Source organism: Takifugu rubripes, chromosome 12 (genome assembly GCF_901000725.2).
Source record: "Takifugu rubripes chromosome 12, fTakRub1.2, whole genome shotgun sequence".
In the NCBI taxonomy this organism is placed as follows: domain Eukaryota; kingdom Metazoa; phylum Chordata; class Actinopteri; order Tetraodontiformes; family Tetraodontidae; genus Takifugu; species Takifugu rubripes.
The window spans coordinates 7,579,975-7,604,462 of record NC_042296.1 but is presented as its reverse complement, the minus strand read 5'-3'; the positions used below and the strand labels follow the sequence as shown (position 1 = coordinate 7,604,462).

The 24,488-nt window shown below is 47.5% G+C and overlaps 2 protein-coding genes across 5 annotated transcripts in view; both read right to left on the bottom strand.

The window, feature by feature from the left end:
• LOC101075242 (voltage-dependent calcium channel gamma-7 subunit-like) overlaps positions 1–13,113 on the bottom strand; it is a 28,659-nt gene extending 15,546 nt beyond the window's left edge. Inside the window, exons 1-2 of one of the 3 annotated variants that reach the window (XM_029845050.1) lie at positions 13,091–13,113; positions 12,876–13,016 (exon numbers count right to left, since the gene is read on the bottom strand). In XM_029845050.1, the coding sequence (XP_029700910.1) occupies positions 12,876–13,016; positions 13,091–13,099 (150 nt within the window). In that variant the 5' untranslated portion in view covers positions 13,100–13,113. Of the gene's footprint in view, positions 1–407; positions 555–717; positions 871–12,875; positions 13,017–13,090 lie in introns of those variants that run through there. The other 2 variants (XM_003969091.3, XM_029845051.1) reach the window with 2 other exon arrangements.
• A 2,718-nt stretch (positions 13,114–15,831) lies between these two features.
• grin2da (glutamate receptor, ionotropic, N-methyl D-aspartate 2D, a) overlaps positions 15,832–24,488 on the bottom strand; it is a 92,785-nt gene continuing 84,128 nt past the window's right edge. For both annotated transcript variants that reach the window (XM_029845042.1, XM_029845043.1), the window contains one exon: positions 15,832–22,717. In XM_029845042.1, the coding sequence (XP_029700902.1) occupies positions 19,592–22,717 (3,126 nt within the window). In that variant the 3' untranslated portion in view covers positions 15,832–19,591. The remainder of the gene's footprint in view (positions 22,718–24,488) is intronic.

Below are 24,488 nucleotides of genomic sequence, written 5' to 3'. Positions count from 1 at the left end.
CCAAAAGTCTGTCTCCTGTCGTCTTTCCATCCTGCCTCCTTCCGCCTCTAACGCACGAGATTCACACGCATTCGTCTGAGCTACGGACTCAGGAAGAAGTGCTGCATTCTGCTGGAACACAATCAAAGGATGGGTTTCCCCAACAACGCGCCAGGAGTTGTTTCACACACGCACGCACACACGCCTCTCTCTGGGCTGACTGTGCGACGTTAGAGCCGTGCGCATCGCTCCGATTGCGCCGCACTGACCGCTGCGCAGCATTCCTGCGAGCTGCTGCACGTCCGCGCACATGCCCGCGCGGAGCGGAGCAGAGCATCGGCTCTCCGGCTTACACAACGTGTGAAAATGACAGAAAGAGACTGAAATGAGCCGCGTTGACAGTCACGAGCGCGAGCGTCGGTTCTCACCCCCGACGCCAAAAACCCAGAAGTCCTGACGTGCGCGGCCGAACAGCGGAGCTCAACCTCAAACAAGTCCGAGGAGTCTGAGGAGTGTCTGTGGAACACACGGGGGCAAGAAGTGGAAGGATGGAGGGGTGCGCTGGAAGGATGGAGGGGTGTGCTGGAAGGAAGGAGGGGTGCGCTGGAAGGATGGAGGGGTGCGCTGGAAGGATGGAGGGGTGTGCTGGAAGGATGGAGGGATGTGCTGGAAGGATGGAGGGATGTGCTGGAAGGATGGAGGGTCTGGAGAAGATAAGGCAGCAGAAGCTTTACTCACCCTGCAGAGCAGAGAGCTGCTCGGACGCTGCTGAGCTCTGTGTGCACTGGGAACACTGGCCACCAAATTTGCAGTTTTCCCCTAACCCCCAGCTCCCTCCCTCGCTCCCTCTCCACGCACACGCACCGTGCTTGCTCCTCTGTTCTCCTCCTCTCTCTCCTCCTGCCTCCTCTGCCTCTCTTCTTCGCTCCGCTCTTCCAGCACTGCGGAGAATCGTTTGAATGGGTTTTACTGTAGTTTGGGCAAAGGGGAGGTGGGACTGGTGTGTGTGTGTGTGTGTGTGTTTGGGGGGGGGGGGGGGGGGGTTTACAGGCTAGAGGGAGAAGAAGACGCGCACGCACAAACACACGCACGCACAACTAGAGCCGTGACAGGAGTGTGCTGGCCGGTATTGAGGACACAAATGACAGCGTGACCGATTCAAACACGCAGCAACAATTAGACGCACCCAAGTCATTAATGAGCTCAGCGTGTGCACGCACCGCTGAGGTGTTTTGCTCCCCACTTTGTGCGTCTCCTGCAAAATTAGAGTTGTCTCATTTCACAGATTAGTCCCGATTGAAAGTGCCCGCATCGAAACCCTGAGAGGAACTATTTGTCGGGGTGAACATGAATTCAGTGCAAGAACAGCAGCACTTGGGTCATCTTTGATCTCTCACACGACCTGCAAGTCACAAGAAAAGCGGCTTTAAGTTATTACCACCTTAGAGGGAGAACAGGCTCCAGTACAACCCCAATGCTGACATCACAGAATGGACTGTGAATGGACTGGTCCTACTGGGACAGAGAGGACAAATGGACTGGTTATAGTGGGTCAGCCATGCAAATAAAACATGAGCTTAAATCTTCTCTCTTAACCAACAAACTCAGTGTTAATGAGAAAAACTGTACTAACATTTGAAGTTTGTGTGTGTGTTTGTGTGTGTGTGTGTGTGTGTGTGTGTGCGTGTGTGTGTGTGTGCACGTGTGTGTAGGCGGGTGGGGGTAAGATGTCACATGTTTTCTTATGCAAGACAAAAATATTATGTGCATGTGTCTCCCTGCACTTGCATGAGATTTTGTGTGTGTGTGTGTGTGTGTGTGTGTGTGTGTGTGTGTGTGTGTGTGTGTGTGAGTGAGATGCCTCCACACACTTTTCATGGCTGAATGGCCTCATGAGCCCCTGGCGAGCCACAGACGGGTAAAGTAGGCTGTGTTGCCCTGTGATTCACACAGTGTGTATGTCTCTCTCTCTCTCTCTCTCTCTCTCTCTCTCTCTCTCTCTCTGTGAGACAAGAGAGTTCATCCCACCTGCCAACTTCACACACACGGTTCCAGTTTTTAGACCAGACAAACTTAAATCTGGTTAATTTGTTGTTGTGTTTTATTGGAGATAAGAGAACAAATGAATTTATTACAGGTTTCTAAGGCACAGATACCAACAGCCAATAAGAGCCAATTCAGAACAATCACCACAAAATACTCAGCAAACAGGCTGTTTGGGGTTTTTCTGTATTCTCTATGCTTTAAATTTGAGCAGTTCTGAAGATGAAACCACTCAAATACTTGTTTTAAATGGCAGCAGCAGCAGCAGCAGCAGAGACCAAAGCCGAGGATTTTTGGATTTTCTGCTTTCTTTAGATCAAATGGTGAATATTTTATCTGCGTTAGGCTTGAATTCCTTGAGCTGCCGCACCAGGAAAGATCTACAGCAGCTGAAATCTCTCCTTCCCCGCGAGTGTAGCGAGAGCCTGACGCGAGCCGATGTGTGACACGTGCTTTCTATAGGGTAGAGAGTCGACGCTAATCTCGTCCCTCGGACGACGGCGACGCTTCGCAGACGCTGGCCTCGTTTCACGCGGTCCGACCCGATCCATCTTCCCACAAAGGAGCACTTCAGGTGGGTCTTGGTGTCTCAGCAAGGCATCATTGGCCTCCATGGAGGATTTCAGGAGCCTGTGAAGGCTGTTGTGAGCAGAGTTCAGCGTAAAACGGGTCTAATGAGGACGTGGTGACGGGTTAAGGGACCTCCTGATTTTTATGGGCTCATGTGTGACTCATAAGCATCAACGCGGTGGTGGCGAGGGAGCACGTGGCCTATTTACTGGTTAGTCTCAAGTCAGGCCAACTGGTCCTGACTCAAACTGCTGCTGCACATCAGGGGAATCAAAAATGAGCAGCAATGCAACAGTCGGTTGGACGGTTTCTAACCGCCACATTGACCTGACCTCAATCTGAAGCTCCGCTATTGCTGACGTCGCCGCGACGACGACCCCTTGCTGCTGTTACCCACAGACAGAACCAATCAGAAAGGAGAGGATGGACTCGTAATTCAACTAGCACCGAGGGGGAAAGCAGGACCTTTCTCAGGCGATCCACTAGATCGACCTGTCAGCAGCTCCAAGTGTCCTGGTTGGGGTGGAAGAACAGAGGAGGGTATCTTCGTCGGGCGTCAGTCCACTTCTAAAAGTACTGATGGATTTGGTGAGAATGAGAGTGGGTGGGCATCTGACCCATCTCACCTTCTGGAAAAGGTTCTGCTGAGAGTAAATATCACAAAAATCGATACAAACATCCCATCAAAGGTGTAGGAGCCCATTTTAAAGCCGGAGTATTAATGAATTTAGGGGGGATTTCTGAGAACGCCACGCTGGCTCAGAGGGGATGGTCATTCACAATCAATAGAGTTATTGATCCAGTCCAGCCGAAATGAGACGTGGCCAAGGTGAATAACGGTGAGGGGGGAGCCTCGAAACCGAGAAGTATGGCAGAAAGGGGCGGGGCTTGTGGGGAATTCACACATAAGCTCTTAAAATCAGCACATTCTCAGGCAGCTAGAAAGGTGCGTTGGCCAGTAAAGTGGTCCAGACCCCCCTGGGATGGTGAACATGGGGGGGTGGAAGGGGCAATGAAGCTGCCTCTGTGGACACAGAAAGCTGCAACTGCTGCCTGAGGCTGCAGACACTGAAGCTCAAGCTCGTCAGCGCAGTGCTGCTGAAGATCTAACGCATAATAACAGCTGCAGCATCAGGCAGGTCACAAATCAACTCATCACTGAGCTGGTCCAGTCATCATATAGAACATATAGAACTGGTATGAATGCAGGGTCCATATAGATCCGCCTCTTCCTCCTCCTCCTCCTCCTCTCCATCCTGCTGCATTGGTCTTATTCCTCTGGGGTCCCTCTCACCCCTCTTTCCTTGCCCCTCGATCTATTTTTAGCTTTTTGCCAGGGAAATCCAATACAGGAGCAGCTCTATTTATAGGCAGCTGTACATTGATCTGCACGTTTGCACAGTAATGAAGGATTTCTACATCAATGGCCTGCAGACCCTGCTGGAGTACTAATGAGCTGCACGATGAGCAGTTCTGCACAGGCGCGCACGTGAGGGCTCGCGTTCGGTGCTTTTAAACAACGCTGTCCGCATTGATCAAAGTGTGATTTGATTTCTATGTTTTCACTCATTTATTGTAAAGTTCAGGTAACCAAACGTTTAAAGAAAGGCTCTGACCTTTGAAAAGGTCAAGAAACGTGTTTAAAGTTCCAAAGTCATCATTTCTAATACAGTCGAGGCACGTGTGCGTGCACAGCCGTGTGGAGCCTCCTTCTATAGAACCTGTGCTGCGTTTGTTACTGTTGCTGCGTCCCTGTTTGACTGTGGCAGCGTTGCCTCCACGTCCACCTTCACTGATCTGAGCGCTGATGTGGAAACAGACAGCAGCTCAGGCGGCTGCAGCTTCGCTACCGAAAGATTTGAGGAGACGTTTCTGAATGATGCTGTAACGTAAACCTGCACAAACGGCCGCTTAATAAGCCCGCACGCACAGCGAGCTCGTTTTGAGGGTGCTCGGAGTCGTCCTGCGGTTGCCGTGACAACCGTCAGCTGCGAGATATCCCAACAGGAAAATCTAACGGGGCTTAAGCGGTAAAAAACGGAGGGAAGGAAGCGGAGAAGCAGAAGTGATAAAATCAGAGGGGGCGGCCTGATGGGGGGCAAACAAGATGTTGATGTGGTTGAAGGTCTTTTTTTTGGGGGGGGGGGGGGGGGGGGGGGTGCTGATGGAGGGAAGGAGTGGAAAGGGGAGACGATGAGCCCATGAGCGGGAGAATGTGAGGGTGAGGTGAGGATAAGATGGAGCTGTCGACAGAGCGACACCTTCGTCCTCGCCATCATCACCCAAACTCAGAAATCACCTTTTCAGCCCCAGAGCGGTGAGAACGGATGCAGCACACAGGTGACACGCGTGACCGAGCTGCTGCAGCAACAGATGGGTGGAGAAGCGTGTTCTGAAGAGCAGGACAGAGACGCTAATGAAAGCCAGCAGCGAAAGCTGAAGTCATAGTGGAACTATGGCTGTGCTTCACCTCTGTCCACCTCTGCTGCCTGAGAGGAAATCAATGTGACTTTTCCCCCTCAGCCGTTCGGCAGAAACCACTTTGTTGTCCATCATGCGGCTCGTTCACATGTTACATGCGTGCGCGGTGGACGCGAGTCCCGGCCGTCCTTGGAAAATGTGCCTGTCAGCATGCAGCATTGTTGTTGCTGCTGTCAATACTGTGTCGTGTGTCTCTGCACCAATTGTGATTGTTGCTGTGGAAGAGCGGAGAGGAGAGGAGGGAGGATGAAGGAAGGCTGAATGAGAGGAGAGAGGGATGGAGAAGGCAAAGGACAGAGAGAACAACAAGAATAGAGGGGAAAATAGCTGCAGAGAGAGAGAGAGAGAGAGAGAGAGAGAGAGAGAGAGAGAGAGAGAGAGAGAGAGAGGGGCAAAAGGAAGCGGGGAGGAGGTGGAGGCGAGTCACCGGCAACATATTTGACTCCTTTTACTACATATTTTCTACATACCGAATATTTGTTTTGGCTTTAAAGGTTTTGATTTGGTACCGAGCGTTGAACTGACATTGATTCAGCTTATGTCATCTAGTACCTACGCCGCTGTCTCCGCCCACAACTGAACACTAAAGATAGGAGGTTAAACCTGCTGCGGCTCCCCAAACGATGCGTCTACCCCCCTTAAATGAAGCTTTCGCTGCTTTGCCCGGGGGATGTTTGTTGCCTCGAGGCCTGAAGAGGACCAGGGGTGAGCGGCGGGTCAGCGGTGCTTTTCTGACCTGACATCCTAATTCCGGACGCGCTCAAAGGCCGTGTGACTCAAAGGTGGCAGAGGGAAAGATTTAAGGAAGGTTAAAAACAGCTGTTTTCACTGGAGGGCTGCTTGGCCTGTTCTGACATATTGAGATGTCTTAGCTGCTGGCACGATGCTGCACTGATTTCATAGCTTCACTGAGCAGGAAATGCTCCCTACGTGCACTAAAAATGAAGGGAATCAGCTGGCAAGATCAGCCCGAGGCACAGGAACATATATGATGTCTGCCTGATTTAACACTGACATCCGGGGCAGCCCAAAGAGACGAGGCCAGCCGGGGCAGGAAGTCGCAAGAGAACTGTGGAGGGGAGGAAGCGGGGGTTTAAGGGTGAGGAGTTCACAGAGACCAGCTCTTCTCCTCCTTGTCTTCATCCATCCATCCTTTATGTTGTGTATCACAGCAGCCAAACAACCACCTGAAGAAAGACCCACCTAGGAGAAGAGGAATCAAAGGAATCAAAGCCTCAAACCTCCAGAATAAAGCAGCTCTTCATCCTCTGATGAGACACACTGAGACGGCTCCAGACAGGTGAGGCCGGGGCTGGTCAGAGGTCAGAGGTCACCGACCACTGCACCCACATGTTCTACACCAGTCAGCAACACTGGCCCCACATTCAGAGTAAAAGCATCTAACACAGGCAGTGTCATTAAAATATGACACATTAGTGAGATTTAAACACTTCTCATGAGCCCCACAGTGTTTTATTGTGGAAGTGAGGAATGTTGTCTTTTTATTCTCTGTATTTTATCTTTCACCATCCATAAAATTAAATTTCATCTTGTAAAATAAGTTTAGGTCCAGACAGAACACGACAAGGACAAAAAAGATGGAGGAAATAAATACAAGATGTATGATTTTAAGTAAATAAATAAACAAACAAACAAACACCAGATGTTCATGTCTCTGCCTAAATTTGAATGTTTGGATTTATGTAAAAAACGTTCTTCCGTTTCCTCATGCTCAGCCTGGAGGACTTTGGAGCTTCAGAGACACGCAGGCACACACGCACGCACGCACAGTCTCTCTCTCTCTCTTTAAACCTTAATTGTTTGGTAAGAGTTTAAAACACAACTCACTACATTGTTCATGCTAATACAAATAATTGTGTTTCACAAATATGCATTTGTCAATTGATGAATGTGCATGAGTGTGCGTGTGCTCGCACATGCTTGTCTTTCATCGGAGAGATTGGGGAGGGTTTGCCCTGCAGCTCGTCAGCTGAGGCACATCTGTGACAGACGAGATCTTTTGAGTGTGTGTGCGAGCGCGAGAGCGCGTGCGCGTTTTCACCACGCTCCAAAAACCGTCACTGACGCCGAAGGAACACGTCTTTATAAAAGCCCGTGTAGTAACAAGATGTCACCACTAGGTGACAGCAAACGGTTTTCTTTCTCAAATCTGAAGAGGAATCGGAAACAACTGATTCTTGGATTAATGTTTCCTTTTTATGCGCATTACACAGAAAGTCAGAATATTTTTACTTTTGCAGGATGAAGTAAAGTAACATTAAGGTCCCGTGTTCCTGTGTGTGTGTGTGTGTGTGTGTGTGTGTGTGTGTGTGTGTGTGTGTGTGTGTGTGTGTGCGTGCGTGTGTGTGCGTGTGTGTGTGTGTGTTTAGTACAAAGACTCTCGAAATGCTGTCTCATAGCTGGTAATGTGGAAAAAAATCCCCAAACCTGAAAAAGGTGATCAGGGTGCTGGATCTCCTCTCCTCTCCTCTCCTCTCCTCTCCTCTCCTCTCCTCTCCTCTCCTCTCCTCTCCTCTCCTCTCCTCTCCCTCCCCTCCCCTCTCCTCTCCTCTCCTCTCCTCTCCTCTCCTCTCCTCTCCTCTCCTCTCCCTCCTCCCTCTCCTCTCCTCTCCTCTCCTCTCCTCTCCCCTCCCCTCCCCTCCTCTCCTCTCCTCTCCTCTCCTCTCCTCTCCTCTCCTCTCCTCTCCTCTCCTCTCCTCTCCTCTCCTGACGGCAGTATGAGACAGCTGTGATTTTAAAACATTTGATAGAAAGTTCATCGTTCAATTTTAAGACCAGATTGAAAGTCAGCACGCGCCCAAATCCCCAACAGAATTTAGCGCCCCTGTTGGATGAACGTGGTACTGCAGTTATTTTGCCTCCACGCCAAATCCCCTCAGATCTAACAATGCAGATTAAAACCATTTTCTCATTAAAAACGAATCAGTGACAGAAGAAAACATTCACTCACAGTTGTTTTAACATATCAAGTGCAAGAAGAACTACATATTTTGGAATGTTGCCCAACCTGATCATTAACTAGAGGACGGGGCTTTTCCCACCAGTCTGACGCTCACTGATGATCCCGCAGGTGAACCTCAGAAGACACCTGGAGCCAGTGAGCAGAAGCTCCACAGCAGAACTGTGAAGAAAAGCAGAATGTTGTCCCTGATGCTGCTCTGCCTGTTTCTCTTCCTCTGCTGTTCCTGCCTCTCCTGCATGGCCTTGGTGTAATTAGAATGGCTTCCTTCATGCTGCGGGTACAGGCGATCTCAGGCCACCATCACGATGCTTCCATCAGAGCTTAATCAGCCTGCAGCCTCGGCTGGAGCTGGGGGTCACAGCGAGCCAGCAGCAGCACGCTTTTCAATCACATCCGCGGGATAAATGTGATGAAGATAAGCAATGCACACCATCATACATGTACGTGCATGTGGAAATGTAGGGACTGGTGGAAGGTCTGTTGTGCACAGGCTTTCAATAATGAGCGTGTGCCCGGCTGCCCCTTTTCCACTCTGGGGTGTGAGCTGTTACTGGGAGGCCAGCGAGGAGCTGATGGGGAGCATGAACTCCAGCCAGGCTGCCCTCCTCCGGCCAGCCGAGGTGATTATTATCTGTGGTCATTTAAAAAGGGGGAAATATAAGGTCTTTATTACCCCATAGTTCACAATCGGTCTGCAGCCTGATATGTTTATTGGTCAATAATGATTCAGCGGTGCTAGAGCTTTGGCTATAACGACAATCTTCATATCATAAACCATAACATGGACCATAAACTTTATCGTCTGTGCAGGAAAATAAAGAAAAGTCTGGACTTAAATTATTATAAAGATATAAAGATAAGCACAGGCACAAATAATCTCGATAGCTTCCAACGGCCATTTTGATTGGATCAAATTGTTTATATGGTGGCAGAAGGCATAAAACATGGATATCTGCTAGGCGGCATTTTCAGATTTGTTTTGGGTGATGAACGATCTCTCAGGTTGCAGCTGTGAGGGTCTGCTTCTGCCATCAGCTTCAGCTCACACTGATAAACTCAGAATGTCTGCGCTTCTTATTTCCTTCCTTTCATTTTCCTTTTGCTGCCTCTGACAGGCTGGTTTATCAGGACAAAGCCGGAGTGACAGAAGTCAGCTGTTGCTCCTGCGAACAGTGTCGTGGCTCCTGAGAGATGGATCCTCGCTCGGAGCACAAATTGGAGCTTTGTAACCGTCGGCAACAACAAACAGCTTTGAGCTCCTACAGGGAGACGCTAACAGGAAGGAGGAGCCGATCATGTGTGTTGAGGAAAGGTGACAAAGATGAAAGGAAAGGAGACAGATGAGGAATGCAAGTGGTGAGTAATCAGATGTGGCTCCAACAGATGCAGACTGGATTTAACTCCCTCTTTTCCCTCTTTTGCCTCCCCCAAATATCCAGATCAACAACCACCAGAAATTTCTGGGCACGAGCACTGTGCACACACCACCTTCTGGCTCTATGCGCCATCGGAGCAGCTTCCACGCGTGCACTAAACAACTGAAGGAAGCTCCTTGCACCAGCGCCACATGAAAAAGATACTTCCTAATTGATCCAGGTGATCAGATTTGCCAAACAAAGGCGCCATCTGTTATCCATGCAGCATAGAGCAGCTCTCTGGCTGCCAAAAGGATTTTTGCATAATTCTAATAACAGTTTTAAAGCTTTCTGGCGCCCTCATTAGCAGGAAGAAGCCCTGTGCTGCGGAGGTGAGGTGGAGCCCCACAGCTTCATCACGTTCACTGACAGAAGAGTTCGGAAACGCCGCAAGATCACAGGCAGAGTGACAAAATTATCACCTTTCTTCCGAAACAAGTAAGTGTGTAGAAAATCTACCTCTTACTGTCAGTGGAGCCACAAAAATATTCATGAAGCATGTTGCAAATTCAATTAGTGAAGTCAGCAGGTGTAAAAACGTTTCATCAGCTGGTTGAGATGATATTAGATAGGCGCGGAGTCGACATAAATCACCAGGTCAGCCGTCTTCTTCGGGCCGTGCACATTACAAATTAATACGATGAGATGATTAACTGGATGTCTGCAGTGATCCGGACACAAGAGGTCACTTCTCTTTCAAACTGATTTGGTTTGTGCCACCAAATCACTGGAAACAGCAGAGGTGCATCAGCCTGGAACCAAAGTAAGTGCAGTAAAAAATGAAGAAAAAAAAACATTTGGAGAGAGTGACAGATCTTTCCCCACTCTGTATTTTTTCTGCTCTGATCCCATCCTGTTTATTAAATCTCTTCAACATAATAGAAGCTGACGCTACAGTGGCACTACTACAGACTGACCAGTAGGGGGCGATTGACAAAGTACCTGTCTAACGATGTACTGAGGTGGTGAAAACACAAACCGCATCTTTCCTGGTCAGACTGGCTGGTGCATAAGAGACATGGTGGACAATCACTCAAACTCTCACTGCATCCATAGGTCAGAACCAGGGAAGGCCCTCACATGATAGCTTAATACACTTGTTGCCCCGTTATGCTGTTGTTCACACGCCGTCACACACGGGGCAGCTCAGAAATTACACAGCCTGGTGGCAGAATGGGACTCTGGAGAGATTGTGGATAAAAGGAAGGCGTAAAGAGGGTTTCTGTGTGATGTCACCATGTTAAGAGAGTTTTTTTTCTCACTGATACATCAGCATGTGAAAATCTCTCATCCCTGATTCACTTTTCACAAGCTAAGAGATCAAACAGCCCTGCATCAGGCCTCCCTGTTGGCCTCCCACAGTCCTGCTCAGCGAAGAGCCGCCAGATAAAACCTCTGTTCGTTAAAGCAGAATCATTGATTACTTGTTGTCAATGAAAACCCGTGTGTTTCTTTACATTTTACTGCTCTCATCAATAAATTTTCCAAGCAAAGAGGCAGACATCTTAATGGCAGGGGCAGTCCTGCTCTTATTGATGACATTGATGCATTGTGGGCACACAGACCCCTCCTCAATCCTTCTAATTGCAACATATTTAGGTCCAGAGATGTTTTCTGCAGGAGGGAGTTTTGCAGGTGATTATTAAAAGCTCCAGATTGTCCTTACAGCCGTGGCCACTAGTGGGCGCTTGATTTTTCCCGATAACTAGCTGATAATAAACTCCCTCTACCAAAAAAGTGACTGTAAACTGAAAAAGACTTCCTGATGAATCCACATTTGCCATCTTTCACTTGAGGCTTCCTTCTGCCCCCTGACCTTTGACCTCTCTTATCAACTTTTTGACCTTCCCTGTTTTTTTATGGAATAAAACAATTTTCTCAAACCTTTCCAGGTCTGTATTTAATTCTGTTCTTTCCTCGTCCGTCAGTCCTCCTGAGTCACTCGGGCTGTATTTTCCTTGTCGCGGCACCTTACGATAAATATGTCTTGAAGAGTTAAGCCAAAGGAAGAGCCGTGATTTCAGCAGCAGACGACGTCACATCGGAGCAGATAAATGCAGCCGCTGTCACGCTGAATAGAGAGAAGTTGTGGAGGAAGAGCAGCTGCTGCTGGAGGGAAGTAAAACACAAGAAAGATGAAATGTCACGGTTAAACTGGGAGTTGTTGAAACACATTGGTGCTACCAGATTAAATGAAACCACAGAAGCATTGTAAGAACGTAGAACGTAAAAGAAAGAAAAGAATGTAACTGTAACTGTTACAATTATTGACTCAAAAACTGTCCAATTTCTCAGACCAAACTCAACAAACCGGTAGATTTTTGCCAACTCCAGGACTTGAGGATTTGACCTGGAGACAGAAGATGAAGCTGAGTGATGGAAGGCCTCCTGCATTAGGAGCTGCAGCAGAAAGCATCTCTGAGCAAACTAGGCCAAGAAAATACTGGTGAAAATCAAGCCTTTTTATAAAGAAATAAAAACAAAGAAAAGGGATGGAAGGAAATCAAGATCTCAACCCAACAAACATGACAAGATGACAGGGAAACAACCGTCTGTAGCTAATCTGCTAAAAACACACGCTGTTAGGAAAAATGCAAGATCCTTTCATTAATGAACCAGTTTATTAATTCATTTTACACAGCAGATTAGTCTGAAATGGATTGAGTTTCCTTCTCCAGACTGAACCTGTCACATTTGCTGCTGGTGCCTAAAATGTTTTATGTGAATTTCAGACGTAAAGTCATATGTTTTTGTTCTACTGGATGTTCTGGGCTGTTGTTGGTTGAGGTGAAGAGGATGCAGGAAAATGAAACAAATCAGTGACGAGTGAAGGCTGAACGGCTGTTTTTTTCCATCCAGGACTGAGTCACAACTGAGCCCCCCCCCCCCCCCCCGGCCTCACCTGAAGGTAGCAGCTCGCTCCCTGCTGCTAAATGATGCGGGAGAGAGATCAAACCTTCGTACGTCTGACTTGAATCACCTGATAGGGCTTAAGCAATTGCACAAATTTTAATGAGCTGCATTTATTTTCATGCCGGGAACGTATGAATTTCATGCATAAGTTCATTACTTTTAACAGCTCTTGGCAGCTGCTTTTACAACGTTCCGGTTGTTTATAATGATCGTAATGATCCAGATGAACCCGGGTGTCAGCGTACGGGCTGATGGGGGCTGAGCTGAGGGCAGCCATGTTTAATAACTGTGCAGGTTTAGACTGCAGGTAATCAGGACTCCAGGTGCTCCGGCTGATTAAAACACCGTCTACCAGACAGGACAAACTAATCAGCTGCTCCTGCGTGCACCTGAAATCAACCCTGCCCACTTTCAGCCCAGATCTGGATGCAGATTAGCAGATGAATCTCTTCATTGTGGAACAGGCGCCGCGCCACTTTTCCGCCTGTTACCTGTGTTGCCCCTGGATACGGGAGTGATCTCCCCTCTGGTCCTTCAGTCACGCTCTGTCTTGTATTCCGGGCATGTCGGGTGCACATACGTGCGCTGCGGACGGTCTCTCTCCGCCTCACACTCACACAAGTAATAGCTGTCTGCAGAAAACCAGAACAGATGATCAGGAAATACAAAAATTATATTCTTGCTGGACAAACTAAATATTTACCACCTTGCTCATTACAGTGACCCCAAATCTAGTTGTCATTTTCCTTAAATATTAAACCTTTTTCCTGCCCAGTTCCTGCAGAAACATCTGTGTGGAGCAGATTTGGGAGTTGAAGATTGTTGGGAGAGTCTGAGTCTCTCCTCTGCACACAGAAGAGGAGGGGTGAGAGCAAGCACGGGGGGGGGGGGGGACGCTGGGGAGGATGGAGCGATGACGCCATCAATTAAGGTGACCTGAAGCGCTAATGGCAGGTTAGGTCAGTGAGTTTGGGGTCACCCCCACCCAGATCATCCAGGCTGGATCTCTCCATCAGCTCCAAGAAGCTCCAGGAGGTGAAATATGTCCATCTATTAGCAAACAGCGGGAACACAACACTGTTTCCTTCTGAAAGCTCATTATTGTGGTTCAACCCACAAAATAGTGATTTAGTTTAGAGGCCAACTGGGTGAGAAAGACAGTTGCGCATCAAAGTGAGGAGACTGGGTGTGCCAGAGTGTGTGTGCAGCATTAATTATAGGTGCACAGCACAAGAGGGAGTGCTGCCTGTGTCGCGTTTGTGAGGATGTGCTCAGAAAAATGAAGGCTGAACACGGAGGGACCACATTTTCAATCATGCCGGCGACGTTAGAATTTAAAAGGTGCTTTTATCATCAAACACGTAATAGGTGCAATCATAATAACAGCATGCTTATTAGGAGCCAGTCGCTGTTTATGAAGCCCTGCGGGGCTGCAGCATAAAGGCACATTTGAAAAGTCGTGCGTGTTTCAGGATCATTTAATCGCTCTGGTAGTAATTGTGGGGTCACTATGATAAAAGAACTACATTAAAGCGTCGTTACAAACACCAGCCAATCACAGCTAAGCCATTTGAAAGCAAACAGCACATTTTTTTCATCCCCTAATATTAAACCATCCAGCGTCTAAGAGGACTGGATAAACTGGTCTATGCATTGATGCATCCTCATTGTTATGGCAGCATCAAGCCACCAGGGGTCACTGTTCCTGCTGAGGCAGAAGCTCAATCTTTGTGAGTGGAAATAAAAAGCCCAAAATCATTTTTCATGTATCATTTCATCTATTGACTCTTTGAGTCTCTGTCCAGCTTTAGCTGCCACCTTGCTTGTATACTTTGATTAAAATGTATCCTGGTTCAGTAAGGGGATCCTGAAGGAATTACGGTTGGGAATTACCAAGATGGGTGCTGTTCAGCCTCAGGGGAGGTGAAGAGTATGGAAATAAATAGAAGGTCATAGGCTTTAACCTGGAATATCATCCATCTTGATATTTGCTCAGGAGGACTGATTCCAGGTTCAGGTCAGATGGTGTCCTTCAGAGACCTGAACATGAACTCAGCCCACACCTCAGTGCATCAAAGACCCTGAGACTTGAACCATAAATCAGCCGAGCACATGCAGCACGTTGACACGTGTGTGTGTGTGTGTGTGTGTGTGTGTGAGATGCCTCCACGCACAAACCCCGCCCCCAGGCAGCAGTGACTGATGGGGGTAATGTCAGTGGGGGCAGCAGATCCCTAATAAACAAGACTTTAACAGAGGGCTCAGGACATGTTTGAAACACGTTTCACAGCTGGTCACAGCTGGAATTTTTACTACCCAGGGTTCAGGCACAGCTGGAATTTGTGATAACTGAAATTCCAAAAGGAAAGTGAAAGTAAATAATGTTAAATTTGCAGTTTAACTGAGGTGACTCTGGGTTTTTTTGGACTTCCATTTCGGTCTCCTTGCTGAACCACCTCAGCGTGCCGTCTTCTCCTGACAGCTGTGCTCAACGCTGGAGGACAAACAGACGCTGCACAGTTGAAGCTAATCGGTCCAGAACTCTTCTTGGTCTCCTCCTCTCTGTTCCTGTACAACAATATTGTCACTGAAAACAGACCACGTACTCATTTCAGGCAGGAACCGCGAGGGTTCCTGGATCTTTAGACCACAGCTGGTTCATGTGTGGGTTGGCTGGCTGAGCCACTGCACTAATTCTACAGTTTCACATAAAGTGTCTCATAACCCCAGTGCTTCTGAGAACAGACCCCCCTGCGAAGATAAACATTTCATTACCTTTTATAGGAAGAGACGGCGAGCGCCGCATTTAATGGGTTCCAGTCAACGCGGGTGCAGATGGACGTCCCAGGGGAGACGTATTCAGGAAGTGTTGTCTTAGCGATGCGCTGGGTGGGAGGAGCTAACCAGGACACGTCTGAACTTCTGACCCAGCTGTCTAAACGCTGCAGCTGGAGTCAGAAGGTGATTCCTGCTTTTCTGTGGGTGGCGATGGAGGCGAGCGGATGACAGATGAAGCCTGGGATTCCTTCATGTCTGCAGATCCACACAGGCGCAGCTCAGCGGGGCCCGACTGTTGGCAGGAGTCACAACCGTCTCCATCTTCTCCTGCAGGGACCCGATGATGCATCTCCTCCCCACCTTAATCCCTCTATCAGCGCTTTAAATCGCCTCTCTCCTATTTTCCTGCCTTTCATCCACTCCTTTGATGGAATTGAGCCCATTTTCTTGTCACAGATGTGTTGAATTGAAAACTGGGAGCAGATTTATCCTCTGAAGAATTAAAAGGGTTAAAAAGTAAAAACTGTGCAGGAAGGGAGACGTTTAATTAAATGATTTAGAACCATTACTTACTTCCTGATGTTGGGAGTTAAAACGTAACATTCCTCAAAGACAACAGCGTTTTCCCGCTGATTCAACAGCCTTAAAGAAGGAAAGCTCAGACGTTTGTTTTATAATAAAATCATCTTTTTTATTTCTGTCTTGCTCGGAGTACAGCACAGTTTTGTCATTGTCCTCACTGGTGGCAGCATCTCACCACCCATATCCGTGTGTGTGTGGGTGTCATCATGTGTCGGCGAGTGTGCGAGGCTTGACAATAAAGTGGAGCACAACTAGCAGTCGGTCAATACAGCAGTATTGATACAAGGCCTTGAGACGTTGTTTCAGAGGTGTACAAGCAGAAACCGTGAATGCGTTTCCACTGGAGGCTCAAACCCGGCGCATTGGGGGGCTGGGGGGGACATTAAATGCTTCAGGTGTGTAAAACGGATGACCTTACATGTGTTAGAAACATGTAAACGAGTCCATATCAAAAGAAACCCCATATTTGGCCTCAGTGGAAAACATCCCAGCGAGCATCCTCCCCTGCCCTCAACATGTGTCACGTTAGCTCCACCACATCTGGAAAATTAGGGAAAGAAATGTGTGTCGTGTAGGATTGTTCTTGACCTTTTACGGCACTTCACACACATTAAGTAGCAAAGTCCTTATATATAGTGTGCAGGTTGACTGGCAGGGGTAGCTGTGCAGGAGTTGGTGTATTAATACAGCCAATGCAGGGAAGCATGTGCTGCTCGCTACATCGTGTTTCAAAAAGAGGTCGGCTGTTACGCGGCGGTATAAACTGCTAGGACAACCTGAAACAGGGTCCAGAATGTGACCCCCTACACAAGTGAGAGTCGTGGTCAAAGCTGCTGTATTCATAAAAGTTTGAATTAATTGTGAACCTGTAGCCCAAACCAAAAATAAAGGCCCCTCTGGGTAGACAAACGCGCCGCCACTGCTACAGTGACTCGGTCGTAAGACACTCACACACCGTCCACGTGGTCACATGGTTGAAATCTCAGCGTTAGCTATGGTACATAGCTAATGGAGGCGGATAGTTGGTCTTAGGTGAGCAAAAACACAGTTACATACTGGTCTCTGTTTTTGCTGGGGGGAAGAGAGCTGGGCAGGAGACAAGAAGAGACACACAGACAGAAATGACATATCCATCCAGATAAATAGCGAAAATTTAGTAGACAAACTTATATAACATAGATTGAAGCATCTTGAAATATATCATATATCTTTATCATACATATTTAGATAGGCTTTTTTTAAAGTGATGAAATAAATACATCCACAGATACTCTTCTTTGAAAAAGGGAAAAAACAGACAAGCTTTACAAGAAACGACACACCAACACAATGGAGCGACGTGAGGAAGAGGAGGGGAGGGAAGAGAAGGAAGGACTGGTGGCTCAATCCTCTGTTCAAACACCCACATTAGCTTTGCTTTCACACTGCTAGCAGCTGCTGGACGTCACTAATGGTAGGTTAGCTCACTGATGCGCTGCACAAAAATTAGCCTCAATTATTTCAATCTAACGGTGAAAGTAACGCACAGTTTGTTAGGCGGGAATTGAGCTGCTTATGGTGTGTGTGAATGTGCAGAAATGGCACCTGGTGACGACATATAAACTGTTCATCAATGTTGATTACTGCCTCCACCCCAATGTATATTTGGATTCAATTAATTTGACAGAATATGTGTTTATATGCAAAGATTGGGTAAATAACCACATAGTTATTGAAAGGACTTTGAATGAAAAAAGAGAAAAGAAATCCCAAATATCAAAATTGTCAAACAACAATTGTTCTAACACTACCCACCGCCACATATACAGGTATATATATATATTTATATAGAGAGAGACAGACAGACAGAGAGAAAGAGACAGAAAAAGACAGATTTTCAAAGGCAAAGAAATTCTGCACATTTAAAACTTAAATTTTCTCTTTGTTTTCTTCATTTTAAGGAATCAACGGCTCAGATGCAGTTTTAGGCTAACGAGCGTCGTGGGAAATGGCTCAGATGCTATGATCAACTGAAAAACTCAACTTTTTCTCTCCTCCATAAAATTCTATTTATAACCAAAATCCTGATGCCAAATTGGGATGCTCAGTGGACGGCTAACTCTGGCAACACTCGCTAGCTTCTCCTTATGTGTAACTGCTGGTGTCAGATCGATCATGGATTTATAGCTCTTGGTTGCACCTTTTCAATGTCGGAAAAAATGTACAATTTCAGAAAAAAAAAGAAGAAAAAAGCCAGGAGAGGAGTCGCTGTTGTGTCTGTCGCACACCATCATTGGCACTTCTCTTTTTAACATTTAGCTATGATCCCATGTAGGCACAGTGCTATGCTGCATTTTACAACAATGAAAATCCTCCGGATCATGATCCTGGCAGCATGTTGCTAAGTCCTAAAATGATTAGCGTGCACTCACGAAATAGTCAAAGACACAGGAGTATTTTCTTTATGCCATTTAAAATCCCCAGTAACTGCATGTCCTGCACATGACTCCGAATCTGAGTTGGTTTTTCACCCCCAAGACTGTTTAACGATTCTATTCTTGGAAGGAAATTCCAGAGGAATTTCAAGCTAACCTGCTAACATGGCTTCACCATTAATCACGTGCGTTCTCAGGCTCACGCAGCAGAATGTGACGTTGCCCTGAATCGCAGGCCAGCACGCTTGTCTGGGGGTACATTTACATTCAACCAAATGCAGTGATGTTGATGACACTGCCTCTGTCATGATTAGGTAGTTCAGAGACAGATTCCAGGTGCAGCCTGTGTGGCACAGTGATCACATCGTCTTGGACTTTATAATACATGTTTTGAGATACGAAACAGTATAACATTAACATCAAGAACAGCTACAACACAGAAGTAAAGTGAGAAACAAACAGGTGAGTGATATATTGCTCAACAGGTTTGCTGACATGTGCGTGTGTGTGTGTGTGTGTGTGTGTGTTTCGCTCTGGATTTGCATGGCTAAGATGATGGACCGATCTGGGAGACAAAAGGAAACACAGCAGCTAAAGGACAGATTGATGTGTAACTCCATTTGAGTTTGGCACTCAGCTTTTCATTAAGCCAGTAGAATCAGTCACAGTTGACTTACCCTGTTTTCAAGAGTGCACATACAGAACAGCACAGAGTAATCACATGGAGAGGAGCCGCGAGGGAAGGGATGAAGAAGAGATGATGAGAGAGATAAATGTGGCAACAGTGAGGAAGGTAAAGGGGGTATAGCTATAGACAAACCAAGAGGGGAGAAGGTGAAGAATGAATGAAAGAGAACACAAAGTGGGTGTATAAAAGGATGGTTATCAACCGTTCTCTCCCTCTAAACAAGTAGGCATTGATCATACACAACAAACGTGCCTCAGAAGGGTGTCACAGTCCTGCGAGGGTGTAAACAGTTTGTTAAGGGAAACGGAAGGTCAGGGAAACTGAACTGTTCAAGAGAAATATAAGAACACTGTCAGCGTTAAAGGCTTCTGAGAGCAACAGGCACACAGCAAGTTCCTGAGCCCTCAGTAAGCATCAAGAGTTGTCTGGATACGAACTCCGGCTCTGCTTCCGCATCCAAAGCCCTTTACTGAGTCTCTGTTCACGCCGCTGATGCCAGGTTTTCTTTCCAAGGTGTTTCAGGTACTGAGAGGAAGGAAAGGGTTAACCGACATCCGCTCCTGTGTCCCTCTGACCTACCGCGTTGGGTGAGTTTGGCTTTTGTGGTTTGTCATTTTTGTTTGTGCAGATCTTTAGGAGCATGTTTGCTGTGCAGCCTGTTTGCTGACCGGCAGATTAAAATCCAACTCCCATGCTCGGCCCTCCATGGCTCCTTATTAATGTTGAAATCTTATTGAAAGGTCCTTCAGACCTCACTCTCCACACTGGAGAAATGGGCTGACCCCCTTCGCGAGCAAAGGCTCTTGGTTTTGAGGGGTAAGTGAGGTGACTGAGGAAACCTCTGGGGCTGAGGTACAGAGCGCAATCTCTGGTACTGAAGTTTTGCACTTGCGGCAGCCATGGAAGAGGGCTGGGGTGCCCCAGGGGTAGATGAGACCACAGACGGTGAGGACACAGAAGAGGAGGAGGTAGGGGGTGGCACGTGGATAGGGTGAGATGAGGATGGAGGAGCTGGAAGGGCAGGAAGGGGGGGTGGCAGGTTAGGTATGAGGGACGGAGGGGGAGATGACTGCCGTCCTCGGTCTCGATCCCTGTCTGTTCTCTGGCTCCGCTGCTGGATACTGAGGTTCGACTGGCTGCCAGATTTGGATGGATTTTGAGAGCGATCAGGTTTGGTGGAACACAAAGAGTCAAGTTTCGGCTTGAGGGGACCGCCAAAACTCTGGCAGTGTTGGTAAAGTTCTTCTTGGCTTCGGGATGTGACGCGGGCCCATTTCGAAGAATGACTGTGTGCGTGGTGTCTGGGGGAGTGGTAGGAGGGACAAGCTGTGTGTCCTCTCCCTTTGTCTTTAGACTTGCGCTTAGTTTTCTTCTCATCTTGTATGTGGAGTTTATCTACTGACCAGTATCGTCGGGGAGGTGGTGGTGTGAGAGGAGGTGGAGGCCAGTGAGATCCAGAGCCCCAACCTCTCTCTCCCCTTCCTCCTCCTCCACCACTAGATCCCCATCCACTCTCTGCAGTCCCCCACCTTTCCCCCCGCTCCAAGAAGAGGTCATCTCTGCTTGAAGGGTATGTGCTAAAAAACCAACCACCTCCTCCGATTCCTCCTACTGCCCTGCCTTCATGATCCTCCCAGTACCTCTCGAACTTTCCAAACTCTCCCGAAGAACCATCATCATCCGAATATATGCCGACTACCTTATCGCATTCTCGCTCCTCATCGGATACTGTTCTTCCTCCTCTGTGTCTTTTTCCATGTTCCATTTTTCTCCTCTCAATCTCAGACTCCACTTCTTCACGCTCAAACTCAGACTCCCACTCGTGGAACGACAGCCCTTCTTTGGGGTGTATTTCACCTTTTCCATTCCGTCCCAGCAAAGGCCTTCTCTCTCCTTCCACTCCAACAGTGTCTTTGTCAGAACTTTTGCTTTTCCTCCTTTTAGAGGAAACAGGCAACAAGGGTAGAAAGGCAGATGGAATTGTGTCAGAAGATGGGTTACCCCCTCCCCAAAACTTTACAGAGGAAGGTGGCTTGCTGCTAGAACTTGGGTAATGTTTGCTGTTCCGTCGCCTGTAGTGTCTTTCTTTTCCTCTGTTGTCTTCCCCATCCCCCCTTTCTTTTTCATCTCGCTCCTTTCTTTCCTCATCACCAGGGATGTTCCAACCGTAGCTTCGGACTGAGCTTTCGCTTTTTTTCCGAAAAGATTCTCTTCTCAGGGGAGGGTACGGAGGAAAGTCTGCTGTGCCCGGCTTGAGCTCTTCTCTTTTTTCAACATCTCCTCCTAACTGTTCTGACCTCTTAGAGTCTCTCTTCCGCATCTTATCCTCTTTTTTTCTTTTCTTCTTTGTTTTGCGTCGCTTTCTTTCTCGCTCTCTCTCCCTATCTTCCCTTTTCTTTTTCTTTCGGCCTTTTTTCCTCCTCTTTCGCTCATGCTCCCGTTCTTTATTGTGCCTCTTCTCCTCCCTCGTCATTTCGCCTTCTCCCCTACTGCTTTCTCTCCGTCCTTGTTCTCTGTCGCCCCATGAGGCCCACCACTCCTGCAACTGGGCCAGCTGGCTGCCAGTTCTTTCTCTTCCATAACCTTTCTGAGGACGTGGCTTTCGTGGAGGGATCGGTGGAGGTGGTGGACTACAAGGAAGTGACCGCGATGACATGCGTCGTGAACGAATCTTTCTTCTTGATCCTAAAAGAAGACTGGACTCCTCTGTAAGTAAATCCGAGTCGTAGTCTTCGTCCACCATAAAATCACGGTCCCCTGCTCGGTACCGGAAACTCAACGAGGAGTTGTAAGAGCTGTCAGTAGAGCAAGAGGAGGGTGAATTAGATCTAGAGAGTGAAGCAGAGGATGAAGAGGAGGATGAGGATGATGTAGAGGAAGAAGATGAGGACGAGGCACTGGAGCATGTGGAATAGAAACGGCATGGGGAGGAGGGAGTAGTAGGGGTGTGTGTTGGTGAAGAAAGTTGGATGGGCAGAGGAGGAGGAGGAGGACGTCTTCCTCTCCTCCCAACTCCATCACTTGGCCCATACCTCCCACCTCCTCGCCTCCCGAGAGGGAGTACATTCTCATACAGCGGGCCTCCTGAGCCTTTTCTTCTTGCTTGAACTAGACTCCCACGCCGCCAGAAAGGGGGCCGTCTTGGGAAAGATGGGATCGGAGGAGGTGGCTTGGCGATTAGGTGCCCGGGGCCTTGTTGAGGGCCTTTAGGAGGAAGATGTGGAATCCCCGTGGGTTTTGCGCCTCGAGGATTAGCTTTGGGAGTCTGCTGGGGGCCTGCCTGTTGATCAGAGTTAGTTCCAAGCCCCTCTGGATCTATAGGACCATAATAACGCTTATATTCATCTAGTCCTGTATCAACACCTCCCGCTGGTCCACCTCCTTGTAAGCTCCAGTGTGGTCCAACGTTATGTTGGTACTGCTGCTGAGCCTGAAGTTCACTGATCCCCCCTGTTATCCCTCCGACACCTAAACTGCCGCTGCTCCCACCACTTAGAACTTTTTCTGGCTTTTGCCTATTCCAGCGATCAACTACAGCAAGCCTCCGATCATGGCGTGGTAAAAAGGTAGAGCATGGCATGGGCCCTTCCAGCAATGGGCTGTTTGAGGGTCCGAGGGCCATTGCGGAGTGTCCTGTGGTCGGTGGGGATCCAGGAAGCATGGTGGTATAGGTTTGTCCCTGTTGCTGGTGGTGCTTTTGTTGCTGCTGTTGCTGCACCATGGTGATGGCAGTTGTGTTGTTTATAGTGGCTGTAACAAGGTGCTGCTGGGTTGCTGCAGGCATGGTGGTCATAGTGTGGTACTGTGGCAGAGAGCTTTTGTGTCCACTCTGAACTGTCTCATCTTCCATTTGACAGCAACTGTACATTCCCTGCATGGACAGATTAAAAAAAAAGATGCAATCAGAACAGCAAATAAGTCAAAGACCAAGATAAGAAGGCGTATAAAGCAAAAAAAAAAGAAGATGTGTAGGCTGTACATCCCCAAGTTTGACAAGGAAACCTCTAGCAAAGTTTAGATCTGATACACCATCGTTTCAGAAAATTGCTTGAGAGTGAGATGCAGCACATAAATCTGGCTGCTGCAGCATTGGTGCAGTTAAACTGCTACTGTATGGCTTCCACTTAAATTAAGATGGACTTCTGGAAACTTTCCAGCCATTCTTGTCAGATATAAATGTTTGGTCACGGTCCCTAACTTAAGCTTCTTCTTTGGCATAAGGCCCTGGTACTTTAAAAGCATCAGTGTCAGTTTCAAGAACCAAACAGATGCGTCAGTGGACAAGTAACATCCAAGGTGAGACAGAGAGACGTAAGGTGATGTGGACTGGAGGGACACAGGTTACTAAATTTGACTGCAGTGAGCTACAGCGCAGTTAGGACCCAATGGTGTATGGACACCATATTTATTCTAACCAATATATCCAGTGTTTTAGCCCATAATTAGTGGCATGTCGCTATGTGACAGCTTTCGCTGAAGTGTTTCAGAATATTTGGGTTTGTTCGTGATTCTCTCTAAGCGTTCCAAGCATGCTCCACTCTCCAGAAGAAAGCATGAAAAACCACAGCCGGTTATTCAGATATGATTAGAACTGTGTCAGATGAAGCTCTCTTCTGGTCTTGGATGCTATTTCAACTGAAGGCTCAAATACTCACTGTGGATAGATGGGGATTCAATAATTAGAATTGAGGGGAGCCATGTAAACCACAATGGTTCCATTATTCTTCATACATGAGGCCCATCTACAATACTGTCAATTATCCGTCACATTTTAATGACCAAACGCGTCGGTTAAGTCTCTGCTCCCAAGCAGGATGAGGATCTGGTGGAGACTTTAATAACGGCTCTTCCGGACGTATGAATCAGCAGCCGCAGTAGCAGAAGCGCTATCGCCATCTTGGGAGGATGAAGCGCAGCACACTGTGAAATTGAAACTTGGGGGGAGTCGCTGATTGGTGCAAAGTAAGCTGCTGAGTTCAGCCGCAAAGGCTGCAGAGCAAGGCCAGCGTAGAGGCCAGGAGATAGAAGCCAACTGGTCATCGTTTGCATTGAATCAGTGTTTTTACTCGTAGAATGAGGAATTATACAGATAAGAACAGGAGCTGTTCAAGCGGAAAAACAGGCTGGACGGTGAAAAAGGGCCTACAGGGAAGCCTGGCAAGGGATCTGGATAACAGAGAGTGCTGGCTGGGGTCGCACGTTTCACTTACATTCGTCACCAGAGGATTTAATCAAATTTTGGGGTAATTTGGAACAACAAACATGAGCCACATCACAGGAAAAGAACAAAGAACAATACAAATATCTGCTGATAAGAGATTACTGAAAACTTCAGGCTTGTATAGATTAATTACAAAAAGAAACACAATGCTCATTAAAGCAAAAGAGCAATTATTCCATTCATTTACTGGAGTCTGATGAGGTTATGCTGTGTGATTGAACTAATAATATCCAAATATTAAAGGTATACATTATGTATTCAGAATTCAGAGCCAAATCTAATTTCCTTCCTCAGTGTACTGCAATTAAAACCATCTACAGCGACAGATTAATTAAAGGTTCTTTACATCTCAAGGCGGGATGGTACAATAAGTCATCGTTTGTCTTTTCCAGAGAGATGAGACAAAAGTAGCTTCTTTGCA